This window comes from Macrobrachium rosenbergii, chromosome 4 (assembly GCF_040412425.1).
Source record: "Macrobrachium rosenbergii isolate ZJJX-2024 chromosome 4, ASM4041242v1, whole genome shotgun sequence".
Classification (NCBI taxonomy): domain Eukaryota; kingdom Metazoa; phylum Arthropoda; class Malacostraca; order Decapoda; family Palaemonidae; genus Macrobrachium; species Macrobrachium rosenbergii.
The window spans coordinates 42753230-42768880 of record NC_089744.1 but is presented as its reverse complement, the minus strand read 5'-3'; the positions used below and the strand labels follow the sequence as shown (position 1 = coordinate 42768880).

General features: G+C 44.1%; 1 protein-coding gene across 25 annotated transcripts in view; it reads right to left on the bottom strand.

The window, feature by feature from the left end:
- The window catches only part of LOC136833412 (large proline-rich protein BAG6), a 225757-nt gene that overhangs the window by 53062 nt on the left and 157044 nt on the right, over positions 1-15651 (bottom strand). For all 25 annotated transcript variants that reach the window (XM_067095630.1, XM_067095557.1, XM_067095692.1 and 22 more), the window contains exons 11-12: positions 1396-1807; positions 975-1215 (exon numbers count right to left, since the gene is read on the bottom strand). In XM_067095630.1, the coding sequence (XP_066951731.1) occupies positions 975-1215; positions 1396-1807 (653 nt within the window). The remainder of the gene's footprint in view (positions 1-974; positions 1216-1395; positions 1808-15651) is intronic.

Here is a 15651-nt window from a genome sequence, read left to right as displayed (position 1 = left end):
TCCTTCCAGTAACTTTAATGGGGGTCTGACTTCTGATCTTGATATGTTCAAGCTCATGGCCAATGATCTTCTAGTCTAGGGGACCATCGAAGGAGCTTGGCTTCCTTCACCCTCTCACCAAATTACATGATCAATGTGGGTATGAGAATCAGATGTTTCTATAATGCAAAATATGTTTTCTATAAAAACCCATTAACCATATGATCTGACTGCCCTCATCCCTCTCCTGTAGTCTGACTTTTACATCTTCTGTCTCTTAGTTAAATGAGCTTGTAGTAAGTATCTCTCCTAGAAATCAGCATATGTATTGGTTTCTTTGTTCAAAAAGGATAAGTGGTATGAAAATGATTTCAAATAAAAGAAAATAAAATACACAACAATGAATGAGTTTTGTAAAAAAAGTTTTAGAAAAACTTTCAACATATTCAACATGAACTGCAATATCAATTTCTCATTACATTAATTACCTTTCTTTTAAACCTTTGAGATTAGGGGGAGGGTCAAAAAGTTATTCACAGCCCACAGATTTATTTTATCACCTACTGTAAACTTGTTTTTCATGACAGAATGCTGAATTTAGCAGAAATACAGTAGAACTACTTTTTGTAATTATTTTTCTTACAAAAATATTGAAGGTTTACAATTCTTTTTGCACCCTGGGAAGAGTATAAATTTTGTTTCCCATAATAGTAATAATACTACTATTTCTGTCAGTTATTACAAACAAAAAAAGAATTAAGGAAGCAAAGCAAAATTTTCATGATTTCCTATACGGGACTAGTTTATGACAATACTCTAAGAACAGTCCTTACTTATATGGGAGAGATATACTATCCCCAACTCTCTTCAAATGTCAAAATATTTATGGCTAACTTAAGTTTTTTCCAATGGATGATACTACTGAATTCTAAAAGGTTTAATATTCACAATAAAAAAAGTAAATTAAATAAAAAGAATTTAAAGTACACAATTACCTGTTACCAGTGGCTTGACTATTTCTTCCAGGTCTCCCTCTCTGGACACCTGGGCTTGAAGTGGAATTTGTAGTAGAACTGGTGGATGAAGAGGTGTTGGTAGAAGTGGATGAAGGTTCCGAAGTAGTAGAGGCAGAAGCCGATGAAGAACTGGAAGGAGTGGCACCAAGGTGCACTCCTAACTGATTTGTTATTGATGTGACTAAATTCCTAATGAGCTCTGGCGGAGGACCACTTCCTCCTGCAGTGCAAAGATTATTATGAAAAAGACAATGTGCTTAAAAGCAACTAATACCTAACAGATACCTGCTTCCGGTAAAAATGATTTCTATTAATGTAATGTTCTCAATGCTTCTATGCAGTATCCAAAGTCAAATATCAACAAACAAAATAATAAACTTTAATAGAAAATTTTCTTTACCTCCTCCACTACCATCAGCTGAAACAGAATCGATGGTAATCCCATGAGGGCCAACTTCCATTAAGACCATATCACCACCATCCATTGGGAAATTTTGAAGGTTGGAACCCAAATTCAAAACAGATGCTAAATTACGTGCTTGCTGGGAATTTGGTGTCAAGAATGGGTTAGACGTTGAACTAGTTGAGCTTGACGTATTTGATGATGCAGACGTAGTTGTAGTGTTATTAGTGCTATTTCTCTCCCCATCAGCCGGAGATATTGTAAAAATATTAACTGAACTAGGAGAATTAGTAGAGCTGGTGGTAGTGGTGTTAGGAGTAGAACTGATATTTGAAGAATTGCTTGTGGTTGGTCTACCATTCATGGATGATCTTGCTGTATCTGAACTGGTGGTAACATTGATCTGTGCCTGCATTAAAAATAAGATCAACAAAACTTTATATGAAGTTGCAGCTTTAAAATGTCAGTGTATCAAATTCATGATTTCCTATGGAACAAAAATTTAATTTCACAAAGTAGAACATGATACAATATCATTCCACTTTATTACTACAGGTACACAATCCTTTATCTGAAATTCTAAGAACCGAAAAGCTCTAAAAAATCGAAAACATTTTGGGGAGAGTAGAGCGTCAATTCATAAGGTACAGTTTGGTGTGCTAACGGCTGACCTGAGTCATTTGGGTGTGTCTTTCTACTCATATTATTTTTCTTACTAAACCCTAAGGATTGATCTTACAAAATCCAAAGATTAAAAAAAAAAAAAAAAAAAAAAAAAAAAAAGGCCATTTTTATAATACAGTAAAATAAAGTTTTATATATACTTACCAAGTAGTTACATTGCTATTAGTTCGTACTTGTTGCGGCAGCTTAAGTTTTAAAAATTTCGCGGTAGCGCTCATATTGTTTTGGTGTAGGTAACAGACCCGCCCACTTTCAGGGAAGAATAAGTACAACCAGCTCAGGTATTCAATTTCTTCATGCATCATGTCCATTAAAGGGGAGGCGGGAGAGCCCCGAACACGTAATTACAGGTACTTGGTAAGTATATATAAAACTTTATTTTATTATAAAAATGTCATTTTTATATAAGTAACTTACTAAGTAAATACATTGCTGACTCCCACAGAAAAAGGTGGTGGGATACATGGACACTACTAACTACTCAAAAACACTCAGTGATGGAGATGAATTTGAAATAGATAAGTAGCCAGCATTGGACAATGCTTGTTGTGTTGAGAGAGCTACAGCAGACAGGTAATGCCTCTGGTCGATCCTCATCATCAACCTGTAGTGGCGCAGCAATAAAGCTGAGAATAGCCTCTACTTTAGTGGGAGCTTTGCCGCCAAGGAGTACTCCAATGGTTTGTCAAGGCGTTATACAAAACAATATGCCCTTGCCCTGGGCGCAGTACAAGAAAAATTTTTGCGGCCAAATATTGTTACCTACACCTTAAATAAAATACCAAACCCAACCAAAAGGAGATAATGCTTGGTAGGTACTCCAAGTACATAGTACCCCCAGGCTCCCACAACTTGATCACCTAAAATCAAGACGAGGAGATACAGAAAAAGGAGACATGCTCCTACTCTTCCTCCCCCAGTAACAAGCCAGCCACGGAGAACGGTCCTAATGTACTATAGTTTTCACAAGTGGTTTCTACATCACGCAAATAATGAATGGCAAACAAAGATCTGCACTTCCAGTACACAGATTGAAGTATAGCCGACAGTGACAGACTGCGTTTAAAAACCAGTGAAGTGGCAACTGCCAGGACTTAATGGGCTTTAACTTTCAACAAAGGTAAGGCCTCTTCCTGAATTCCCCTGTGGGATTCAGAGATCACTTCTCTAAGTAGAAGGATAACACATTTTTGGACATAGAACGAGATGGGTTCTTTACGGAACACCAGAGGTTATGAGAGGAACCTCTGATGCTCTTAGTCCTCTCCAAGTAACATTTTAAGGCTCTGACCGGACAGCGAACTCTCCTGGTCTGTAGGTCCCAGGATATCTGTAAGGTTCTTGATAAGAGAATGAATGAGGCCAAGGATTGGCTGGGGTTTCGTTCTTCGCAAGAAACCCAATGGTAAACATGCAGACCGCATCACGTTGTGAAAAGCCAACCTGCTTGTCCAAGGACTGTAATTCACTAACTCTTTTGGCTGTTGCTAGATAAAAAGAGAGTCTTCCTCATTAAGTCTCTCAAGGAAGATGTATGAAGAGGCTCAAAGGGAGGCCCTGAGAACCAACGAATAGAAGGCGATCTGTGTTCCCTTGAAGTATCAAAAGATACTTCAAGTTACTAAGATCCTGACTTGTTGCAAAACCCAAACCTCTGTGCCTAAAGACAGAACTGAGCATGGATCTATGGCCTTTCATAGTCAAAGTCGCTAGTCCCCGAAAAGACTTCAGGAAGATTAAAAAACCTGCTATTTGAGCTAAAGTGGTCTCAGAAGACGAGATACTGTCTCTTTGACGCCAGTCACAAAAAACTGACCACAGGGCCTGGTGGACATTGGATGAAGATTGTCGTCTACAGTTGGCAATAGCCTTCGCAGCTGCCTTTGAAAATCCTTTCGCTCTAACAAGCTTCCTGACAGTCTGACGCCTGTCAGAGTGAGAGTGGACAAACCTCGATGATAGTGGAGGAAATGAGGTTGTTTGAGAAGACTTCCAACGCTGTGGAAGAAGTCTTGGGAAGTCCACTAAGAGGCTTAGAAGATCCGGGAACCATTCCCTCTGCGGCCAAAACGGGGCCACTAGTGCGATCAATGAGTTGCTGTGAGACAAACTTGTTGATGACTTTCCTCATCATACTGAATGGCAGAAAGGCATACATGTCCAGGTCGGACCAGTCCTGGAGCATTGCGTCTGTTGCCCATGCCAGAGGGTCTGGAACTGGTGAGCAATACAGGGGAGGATGATGATTCTTCAACATCGTGAACATGTCTATCGACGACCTCCCCCACCATTTCCACAGGTCAGTGCACACATGCGGGGATTCAGTGTCCACTCCATCAGTAGGACCTGTTTGCGGAGACTCAACTCGTCTGCAAGAACATTCATCTTGCCCTGCATGAAGCGGGTGACGATCTGAGTACAGTTGTTCTGGGCCCAAATGAGAAGATCTCTGGCCACCTGGCAAAAACAGAAAGAGTGCATGCCTCCCTGGTTCCTTATGTAGGCCAGCGCCGTCATGTCCGAGTGGACTGCAATCATTTTATTGTGTGTCACCGAAGCAAAATCCTGAAGCGCCAGGTGTATCGCTTTCAACTCCTTTACACTGATGTGGAGCACTCTTTCTCCTTGCAACCACGTCCCTGCAACTTCCAAGTCCTGTAAATGAGTTCCCAATCCCAGTTCTGAAGCGTCTGAGAACAAGGTTAGGCTTGGGCTCAGAGGGAATAAAGACTTCCCTACCATGAATCTCTCTTCTCCTAGCCACCACCAAAGGTCCTACTCGATTCGGGAATGCAGGCAGTCCCCGGTTATCAGTGGGGGTTCCGTTCCGACGGTGTGATGATAAGGGAAAATCACTGATAACCGAAAATCGGCAATTTTCAGTCAATGGCACCTCTGTTAGGTATGTATCAGACCAATATGCAAGTGCTGGCACTGATAAGTGGAAATCACCGCTGAAAATCACCAATTTTTGTCGCTAAACAAGCGCTGAAACACTGGATCACTGATAACCGGGGACTGCCTGTTATGGGGAAGACAAATGACTCCAGAGACGTCTTCCTGTGCCAGCTGGCCTTTAGGAAGAACTGCAGAGGTCTCGAGTGCAGTCTCCCTAATGGCACAAACTTCTCTCTGGACGAAAGAGTGCCCCAGAGGCTCATCCACTCTTTAGCTGAGCAGGGAGGAAGAAAAAAAAAATTTCTGAATCATCTGCAGGCAGGAATGAATTCTTCTCTGTGACGGAAAAGCCCAAAAACTCTGGGAGTCAATCATCATCCCTAAATAGATGACTGACTGAATCGGGACTAGTAGTGACTTGGAAAAGTTGATCAGAAGGCCCAGATCCTGGACAAGGGAGTCTTCTGTAAGTCCTCTGTGCAACAGTTTCTCGACGGGGAGCATAGGAGCCAGTCGTTGAGAGACAGGCATGTGTTGATGGCCATCAAATGTAGCCACTATGCCACTGGGGGGAGAACCCTGGTGAAGACCTGTAGGGCTGTTGAAAGACCGAAACAGATGGCTCGAAACTGGTAGATCCTGCCCTGGAACACGAATCTCCAGTACTTTCTGGATTCCAGGTGGACTGGAACATGAAAGTATGCATCCTCCATGCCTATTGTAACAATCCAATCCCCTTAATGAATGGAGGACAGCACTGACTGATTGGTTTCCATCCTGAATTTTGTGGTCTTTACAAAAAAATTCAGAGCACTCAAGTCCAGGACAGGTCTCCATTCTCCTGATGACTTGGGTATGATGAGAGATGGTTGAAAAACCCCTTCGAGTTCACGTCTTTCACAACTTCTATAGGCCCTTTTTTGAGTAGAGAGGTAACCTCCTTTGACAGGGCCAAAAACTGCTGTGAGCCGACGTCATTGGGGGCTTTGCGTTGAATGGGATTGAGTACTCCTCTCTCAAAACTTCTATCACCCATGGTTCCACACTCTTGACATCCCATTTCCTCCAGAAATGGAGAAGTCTTGCTCCCACCGGTGCAGGGAGGACCGGATCCTCACTTGCTAGAAGAGGGTCTTGTAGATGACTTGACGACCATGTACACAGCACAGGGCTTGCTATGTGGTCGGGACTGATATCCTGCTCTACCGCCACAAAAAGGCCACTGCTGCAAAGGAGAGGCCACCCTTACACTAATGAGTGCCGCATGTGTCTGAATCGGCTGCTTTGGGTTTTTAGTGGACTGCGTTAGCAAGTTCTGGTAGTCCTCTTCTGAAGCTTTGAAGCTACACGTTCCAAAGTAGCCTTGGGGAACAGACTATCTCGGTCCAATGGGGCAAAGAGCAGAGACAATTTCTGAGGAGTGACTCCTTTGGTGACAAATGAACACCCCAGCTCCCCCTTCTTCAATAAGCCTAAGGCAAAGAGAGCAGCCAATTCTTGCAATCCATCACAAACCGCCTTGTCCGCACAGGATAAAACTCCTAGCCAGTCAGCAGTAAAATTGTCCGGTAGAGCTGTGCAATCTTCAATCCTCTTTGTCAAAGCTCCGACTGTCCAATCAAGGTAGCTGAATATTTCAAAGGCTTTGAATAAGTCTTTCACTAAATGATCCAACTCTGTTGACGAAAAGACTATCTTGACTGAAGCAAACGCTGAATATCGCGTCGAATTAATCAAGCTGGAGAAGTCCCCTTGGGAGGAGGCAGAAACTCCCAAGGATGGAACTTCCCAGGTGACATAGAAGAGATATCTCCTTTTTGTCAAACGAGAAGGAAGGGTGCAGAAGGTGGCCTTGCCAAGATCCCTCTTATCGGCCAACTAATGCCCAATATGAGACCAAACCTTCTTTGAGGAAAAAGAAAGAACCATCTTCAGCACGTTACAGGAGGCTGTGGGTTGTTGTATCATAAAGGAGACGTATGAAGATCAGGCAGCAAACGATGGTGAGAGCGCTCAGCTCAGACAACATGCTCACCTCCACTTGGGTGCTCAAAATCCACTGCCCCAACCTACATCAATGGGTGTTCGACTGCTACCGCACGTTCAAAACGCACGGCATTTCAACTGGCCGCTTGATGCCAGCTGAACGCCTGGCGCCAGACGAGCAATCAACTGCAATGCTGTCTGCCCTCACTGTGTGCTCGGCCAACACTAAACACACCCCAACCGGGAACTCAGCTGACACTGCCCGATCAGTGCTCTTCTTAGATGAGCGTTGTGGTATAAACAACTCGGGAGACATCGGGATGTCTTCTTGGCCCCAGAAGCTACAAGAAGGTTCAGGAGCTGCCAACCTTTTCAATGGTCTGGAAACATCGGAAAAGCACTGACTGCACCTCCTATCCACTCTGGAATTGGACCACTTGACAATAAAGCGTGCACCTCGGACGCTTTTCCAATGGCCATCCGGCAAATCCTGGGAATAGTCAACAGGCTTGATTGAGGGGGCAACTACCTGTGGACAAACCCCACCAACATCCCTTGGACGTTTGGTTTGCCTCCCCCAAGGTTTAGGGGAGTTTGACAGAGACCTAGGTCTAGGAGCATCGGCGGGATGAGTAGCCACCTCCTCCACTGGCACGACATTTGTACTAACACTTTTTGCACTCGATTCATCAAGATCTTAACAGAAATGCCCAGTTGGGTTATGGTATCTACAACAATGATAAATTTCTTTTCTACTCTGGCTTCAAGGTTGGCTAAGGCACTGGGCTTGGAAGGTAGGGGACAGGTAAAGGAGTTACAGGTAAAGATAGAGGACTTGGAATAGGGAAAAAGCTGTCATAGGAGTCAAAAGGACAGACACCTCTGGAGAATCCTGCAACATAACCTTGGCTTTAGCAGACGGCTTTCTCTCTCTGTCTCTTTGAAGTCACGCTAAATGAGAATTTAGTCTCCCATTTCCCCTGATCCCACTCCTTACACTCGTCAAAGTTAATGTCAGGAGAACAATTTTGCCTTCTACACGAGGTGCAGATAGTATGAGTATCATACTTAGCAAATGTCAGTTTTGTCTTGCAGCCCTTGCTGCAATACCTAATACTATGAGCACTCGAGTCTGACATATCCAGTTACAATTGAGGAAAAAAAGCTGATTAGCATTACCAAAAACTATAATGTACTTCACCAAATTCAGCAATGTCTGCAAACAACCGGTGGAAACAAACCAAAACAAGAGCTACCCAGCGACAGATGTTCAGTCAACGAGCAGCAGGAACGACTTAAATACCTGAGCCGGTTGTACCTATTCTTCCCTGAAAGTGGGTGAGGTCTGTTACCTACACCAAAACAATATGAGCACTACCGCAAAATCTTTAAAACTTAAGCGCAAAAAGTAAGAACTAATAGCAATGTAATTGCTTGACAAGTTACTTATATAAAATCCCAAGATAATAAAATAATTGTACATCAGCCAAGCCTCAGAGTCCTAAATAATCTCTCTCTCTCTGAGTTTCTTTAACCAATGGGTATCTCTCTCTCTCTCTCTCTCTCTCTCTCTCTCTCTCTCTCTCTCTCTCTCTCTCTCTCTCTCTCTCTCTCTCTCTCTCTCTCTCTCTCTCTCTCTGAGTTTCTTTAACCAATGGGTATTAGCACATATGCAGACACTGCTTGTGTGTATGTACATGTGCAGACACTGTTTATGTGTGTGTTCATAATGCTTTATAAATGTGTACAGGTAATACAGCTTTGGAAGACAAAATAACAAACATATCAATTTTGCTGTTGTCAGTTGTGTGGACTATAAAGGATGTGACCAGCAAGGATACAGAAATGGATTAACATTCCTTGAGAGATTAAAGAAATGAACTCTCTCTCTCTCTCTCTCTCTCAGGAAAAGATACTCCTAATTTGAGTCTCTTTAACCAACAGGTATTAGCACATATGCACACATTGGGTGTGTGTGTTTTTTCATAATGTTTTAAAAAATGGGGAAAAAAAAAAGTTGCTGTCAGTCGTGTGGACTACACAGGATGTGACCAGCAGGGAAACAAAAATGCATTAACATTCCTTGAGAGATTAAAGTAATCGCAGGGATAGGGACCTCAACCACCCGCGTTAAGCAAAAATCCGTGTTGTTGGTATCTCCCTCTAAAAATGCTTATAGCTGGCTATTTAGATAGTTCAGAGACCAAAGACCAACCTCTAAAAATGCTTATAACTGCCTATGTTAATGGTTCAAACACCAAATATACTTTAAATTATCATCATAAAATAAATTCAATATTTCAAAGTCATCTTACAACGTTTGCCTATGGCTTACAGCTACATACAATCATTTTAAGTCTTGGCAGAGAACTGTGTGAGAGTATGGCCAACTCTGCATTGTGTACTGCACAACTGTGCATTTTATTGATTTTTTTTGTGTTTTGTAAGATTATTTTGAAATGATATTATAGTACAGTAAAGTGTTTTAGGATGAGTTTAAAGCATATCTAAAATACATGGGTAGTTTGTAGAATGATGTAACTACTGTTAGGAAACATTGTACAATACGGAATGAACGAAATGGTAGGCTTGCTTACGTCACGGCGATCTGCATATATATTTTTTCATTAGCATTTTCGTGAATGAATACATTTATGATCTTGCGTATGTTTTCATGATCTTGCGTATGTACATGTTATAATGAGTTACTAATTTTCAAATATCAATATTAATGTAAACACATGAATATGTTATTCCACTTATACAATCCATTTATACTGTATTATTATTTTGATCTGTTATCATTGCAATATGTATAAAAAAAATGACTTTTATAATAAAATAAAGTTTTATGAGTCCAGTCCCTTGTCAGCAGCTGAAATTCCATTACAGTAGTGGTCGAATGTTCTAGGTATAACCTGCTAGATATACCAGAGAAAAATAGGTCCAGGAAAGCTGGGGTTACTTCCCCAGTTATGCGTCTTGTCCATGAAGGGGAGAAGGGGGCTCTGATCATGTATAATTAGGGTGAGTGAATACCACTACCAAAAATGAGTATTTTCTATTATAAAGATCTCTCCCTATCAAAACCCCCGAACAGAGCGGTGAGCAGAAATTCAAAATTCACAAACACCGAGATGGTCAGGTGGCCACCTACCTGATTCCATTTTCCAGGTAACTAGAACCATTCCCAATTGTCCTCAGAAATTCCATGCCCCTGTTCTCAGAGGGGAGGAGGGAATTTTTATTCTAACTACCAGGTAAGTATATTTAAAAACTTATTTTATAATGAAAATACCATTTTTAAATATCTAACTTCCTGGTAGTTACATATTTTAGCTGTTACGGTCTGATTGACACCATTGGTGGTGAGTTTATTAGAACCAAAAACACCCCGTTGGGAATTCGAGTATAATTACTAAACACTAAAAATTAGCTGTAAACATACTCTGGTTCTTACCTGATAAGGAAGCTGGCTTCATAATTATCCTGCCTCATTCGCCTGCATTCCTGAGAGAGACCCAGCGACCCATCCAGGGGCTGTTAGAAAGTCTCTATGGGGCTGTCACACGGTCCTCGACCTTAACATGACTTTTACCACCACCCTTGCTATCCTGGCATAGCCATGGACAAAGAGCTGACCACCTGACCCACTAAAATCACTAAATAACACACTCCATAAAACCTAACTTAGACTTGCAACCCCAGACTGTGGAAGGTTGGTTGAGGGAACCTTCACAGACAACCTGTGAGTTCAAATCAAGAAAAAGGCAAGGGTATAATACAAAAAAAAAAAAAAAAAAGGTTATAGGGAGAGGCAGGCTAGTACCCTCTCCAACTATTCTCGAGGCAACGTGGTTGGTTCCCAGGGAACAGCAATCCTCATATTGGGTCTGTACTTCTTTCAGGTAACAATTTCTGAAGATAGATTTGCTTCGCCAAAAGTCGCTTCCAAAATCGATTTCATAGACCTGTTGTGTCTATAAGCCATCGAAGTTGCCACCCTTTACCAACATTCATTGTCTTTGACTTTGAGGATTGGAAAGCTTTTCTCGTCACATTCTTGGTGAGCTTCCCCTATTAAGTCCTTGATAAAGAACGCCAGTGCATTCTTTGATAAGGGTAACGAAGGTTTCTTCACTGAGCACCAGAGGTGATCTGTCTGACCTCTCATGTTTCTGGTCCTTTGTAGATAAAATTTTAGGGTTTGTTTACTGGACAAAGGCCTCTCTCTTTTTCCTGTCCTACTAAATGAGACAGCCCTGGTATGGAAAAAGATCTGGGCCATGGTTGAGAAGGGTTCTCGTTTTTAGCGAGAAAACCAAGTTGAAGTGAGCAGACTGCATTTTCCCATTGAAGCCTACTTTCTTGCTAAAGGCTTGTAGTTCTCCTACCCTCTTGGCTGTGAGCCAACGCGACCAGGAAAAGGGTCTTCTTAGTGAGATCCTTCCATGAAGCCTTGTCGAGAGGTTCAAACCTGCCTTCGAGGTTAAAAATTTTAAGACTACGCCCAAATTCCAAGAGGGGGTCGGGTTGTCCTTCCTCTTAACTGTCTCAAAGGACCTTATGAGATCCGTGAGGTCCTTGTCTCCCGACACATCAATATTTCTGTGACGGAAGACGGAAGCAAGCATGCTGCGGTATCCCTTGATGGTAGATACTGCTAGGTTTCCTTGGGTTTTCAAATGCAGAAGAAAATCTGCCAGTTGAGTTAGAGAGGTACTGGAAGAGGAAATGTTGTTTTTCCTGCACCATTCCCTGAAAACGTCCCACTTTGATTGGTACACCTTGAGTGTGGACGTTCTCCTCGCTCTCGCGATGGCTCTTGCAGCTTCCCTTGAAAAACCCTTCGCTCTTGCCAGTTTTTCGATAGTCGAAAGGCAGTTAGGTTGAGAGCGAGGAGATTTTGATGGTATCTCTCTATATGTGGCTGTCTGAGTAGATCGTTCCGACAAGGTAACGATCTGGGGTGTCTACTAGCCACTCCATCACCTCTGTGATCCATGGTCTCATGGGCCAAAATGGAGCTATCAGGGTCATGCGGGCGTCGTTCGACTCCCTGAACTTCTTCATGACTCTGTCTAGGATCTTGAATGGGGGAAAAGCGTACATGTCTAGTCCTCTCCCAATTCATGAGGAAGGCGTCCACTGCCACTGCTTCCTGGTCTGGGACTGGAGAGCAGTAGACTGGTAACCTCTTCGTTCTCTGTGTCGCAAAGAGGTCTGCATTGACGCCCTCCCCACAGATTCCAAAGCCTGTTGCACACATCGTGATGTAAGGTCCATTCTGTCGTGAGAACCTGTCTTCCTCTGCTGAGAAGATCCGCTCTGACGTTCTTCTCTCCCTCTATGAAGCGGTGATCAGAGTTAAGTTGTTCGCTTTCTGCCCACAGCAGGAGATCTTTGGCTGCCTCGTAAAGGGAAAACGAACGAGTGCCACCCTGTTTCCTGATGTAGGCCAACGCTGTGGTGTTGTCTCTGCGTTGACCTGTACAATCTTGTTCTGGACCTTCTCCTGAAAGTGGACTAGTGCAAGATGAATGGCCACCAGTTCCTTGACATTTATATGCCATTTCTTCTGATGGTTTTCCCATAGACCTGAGATCTCGCCCTTCCCCAGCGTTGCACCCCATCCCATGTCCGATGCGTCTGAATACAACACTAGGTCGGGGTTCTTTTGTTGAAGTTCGAGGCCTAATTGAAGTTTTTTGGGGTCGTTCCACCAACTCAAATGTTTTTGATTCCCAGAGGGATCGGAATCCACGTCTCCAGATCTTGGCCTCTTTTCCAATAGCTTGACAGATGGAACTGAAGTGGACGTAGATGTAGTCTTCCCAGGGAGACGAATTGTTCGATCGAGGAGAGGGTCCCCAGCAGACTCATCCACTCCCTCGCCGAACAGGTCCATCTCCCTAGAAAGAGCTTCACCTTTTCTAAGCAATCTAGAATGCGTTTCGGGGCTGGAAAAGCCCGAAAAACCACTGACCCAGACTGAATCCTCATCCCCAGGTAGATGATGTCCTGTGAAGGCGTTAGCTGCGATTTGGCTAGATTTACTACCAGACCTAATTGTTGCGTCAAATTCATTGTAACTTGTAGATCCTCCAGACACTTTGCTTGCGATCTGGCTCTGATTAGCCAATCGTCCAGGTACATCGAAATCCGTATCCCTTTAGATGTAACCAGTGAGCTACGTTCGATGCCACTCAGAGAAAACGTAAGGAGCCGTGCTTAGTCCAAAACAAAGTGCTCTGAACTGATAGGTTGTCCCGAGATGCACAAACCTCAGATATTTTCTGTAGTTCGGGTGAATTGGTGGACGTGAAAATACGCCCCTGTAGGTCTATTGAAACCATCCAGTCTTCCTGTTTGGTGCCTGCTAGGACTGACGCAGATGTCTCCATGGCAAACTTGACTTTGCTTACGTATTTGTTCAGTGGACTTACGTCCAGAACTGGTCTCCAACCCCGAGCTCTTGGGTACCAGAAAAAGTCTGTTGTAAAAACCCTCTGACGAGGTCCTTTACCTCTTCTATTGCTGCTTTTGATAGCATCTGGGTCACCTGTTCTTGAAGAGCTGCTGCTTTGCTCCCCGAGTAAGTAGCTGTCAACTCTAACGGTTCTTGTGAAAGAGGGGGCTTCCTTAGGAAGGGAATCTTGTATCCTTCCTTCAAAACTTCGACTGTCCATACGTCCGCTCCCCTTTGGCTCCACTCTTGCCAAAAGTGGGATAACCTGGCTCCCACTTGTGTCTGGAGGTTGTTGTGATCATTTCTTGGATTTGGGTTGCTGCTTGGGGTTCTTACGGTTGTCCTCCAGCAGCCATTCTCTGACTTCCTCTCGAAAGGGCTCTCCCACGAAAGGGGCTGACGCGTCAGGAGCTTCCTTGTCCTTCCTTCCTGGCTAAAAAAGTTTGCCGGAAGAACTTTCCTAGCAGTCCTTGTGATCAGATCTTGCGTTGATTGTTGCGCAAGGGCCTGCTGATAAGTCCTTAACCAGCTCTGAAGGGAAGAGCTGTTTAGATAAGGGAGCATACAACAGTTCAGATTTCTGAGCTAAAGTCACTCCAGACGACACAGAACGAACACAACATAGCTCGTTTTTTGATAACACCTGCTGTGAAAAGGGCAGAAAGTTCGACCGACCCGTCCCTCACAGCTTTATCGAGACAGGCAATAAGGTGCATTTGCGTGTCATTCTTCTGATCTGAAACCTCTGCAAGAGCTGCAAGAGTCCAGTCCATCAAGCTGAAGACTTCAATAGTTCTGAAGACGCCTTTCAGCAAATGATCCAACTCCGAAGTGGACCACAGAACCTTGGCTTTAGTCATGGCTGTTCTCCGTGAAGAGTCAACGAGTCTGGAGAAGTCCCCTTGGGAGGAGGCAGGAACTCCCAAACCGAGAGCTTCCCAGTCTCGTACCACACGCTGGATCTAGAAGCCAATCTTGTCGGGGAAAGGAAAAAGTTGTCTTTCCTTGTTCCTTCTTCTTCAAAATCCAATCATTCAGTGTCGAAAAGCTCTCTTTCACTGATTTGGCCAACACTGTCTTTTTGAATGAGGAAGACTTCTGGGGTCTACCCATCAAATATTGGGAGGGAGGACTCCGAGGTACGGCCTGATGAAAATCGTTAGGAAATAAGTCCGCCAAAAGAGTAAGAAGTCTTTTCAGATCAGCGGCATGAAGAGTTTCTTGAGTTTCCTCTTCCGAGATCTCTTCCAAGGGATCCGCTATTTCGATGTCGAACGAGAGGGGAAATTGTGTGAATCGTGCTGCTTGCGTGCGGCGCCACGCATGCGTCCAACTTGCTGCGAGGGCGACCACGATCCTTGTTCATCTCCCGTCACTCGTGCGGCTTGCTTGTTGCGGGGAAGCGTCTATGAGCGCTGCAACTTGCCGCGAGTTTGCGTCTTGCTGGTTGTTAGCGTCTTGTTGTTCTGATTCTTGCCTTACCCTCTTCTTGGGTCTGTTGACGTCCTTAGATTCCTTCTTGTGTGTTTCTTCTCTTAGTCCTTGCGACTTGTAAGAGTCAAAAAGAGACGCAAGGGACTGCTGGACTTCCGACAAGAACTTTACTTGAGGTGCCACTTGCTGCTGGGAAACAACTGGAGATGGCACTGCACTAGCTTCCACAACTTCGGAGACTCTAGCTGGGATCTTTTGATGAAGAGGTGGTGACGCAGCTAAATGCTACACGTCCCATTCTGGGGCGGGGAGAAGCGTGAACTGAAGTCATGTATACGTCTTCTTCCTCCGACGAGCTATGCGTCTTACGCCTCTGTTTAGGCGCAGAAACGCCGTCTTCTTCCGACAGGAATCTCTCTGGAGAGCTCCATTTGCTGCAAGAGGGTTGTTGGAGCGGGAAGGGGGACCTGCGTCTCTTGATAGGTCTAGACTCTTGTGACTGACGCCAACCACGTCTGGGTCTTGCGTCATCCGAGGAAGACGAACACGCCCTCATCTCGCCTTTCCTGCGGCGAGGGGAGCGTCCTGGGATGCGTCAACAGGATCGCTCGAGGGGACGTCCGCTCGTTGTTCAACGTCTCTCACCTCCCTTAGCCTGTCGACGTTCCTTCTCCCAGGGGTTGGGGAGCATGGAAGAGGTCTAGGGCTAGGAGCGTGACAGACACGAACGGACGCACCCTCCACTGCACTAACACTGTCACCGAACTTTTGTTGCAAACTAT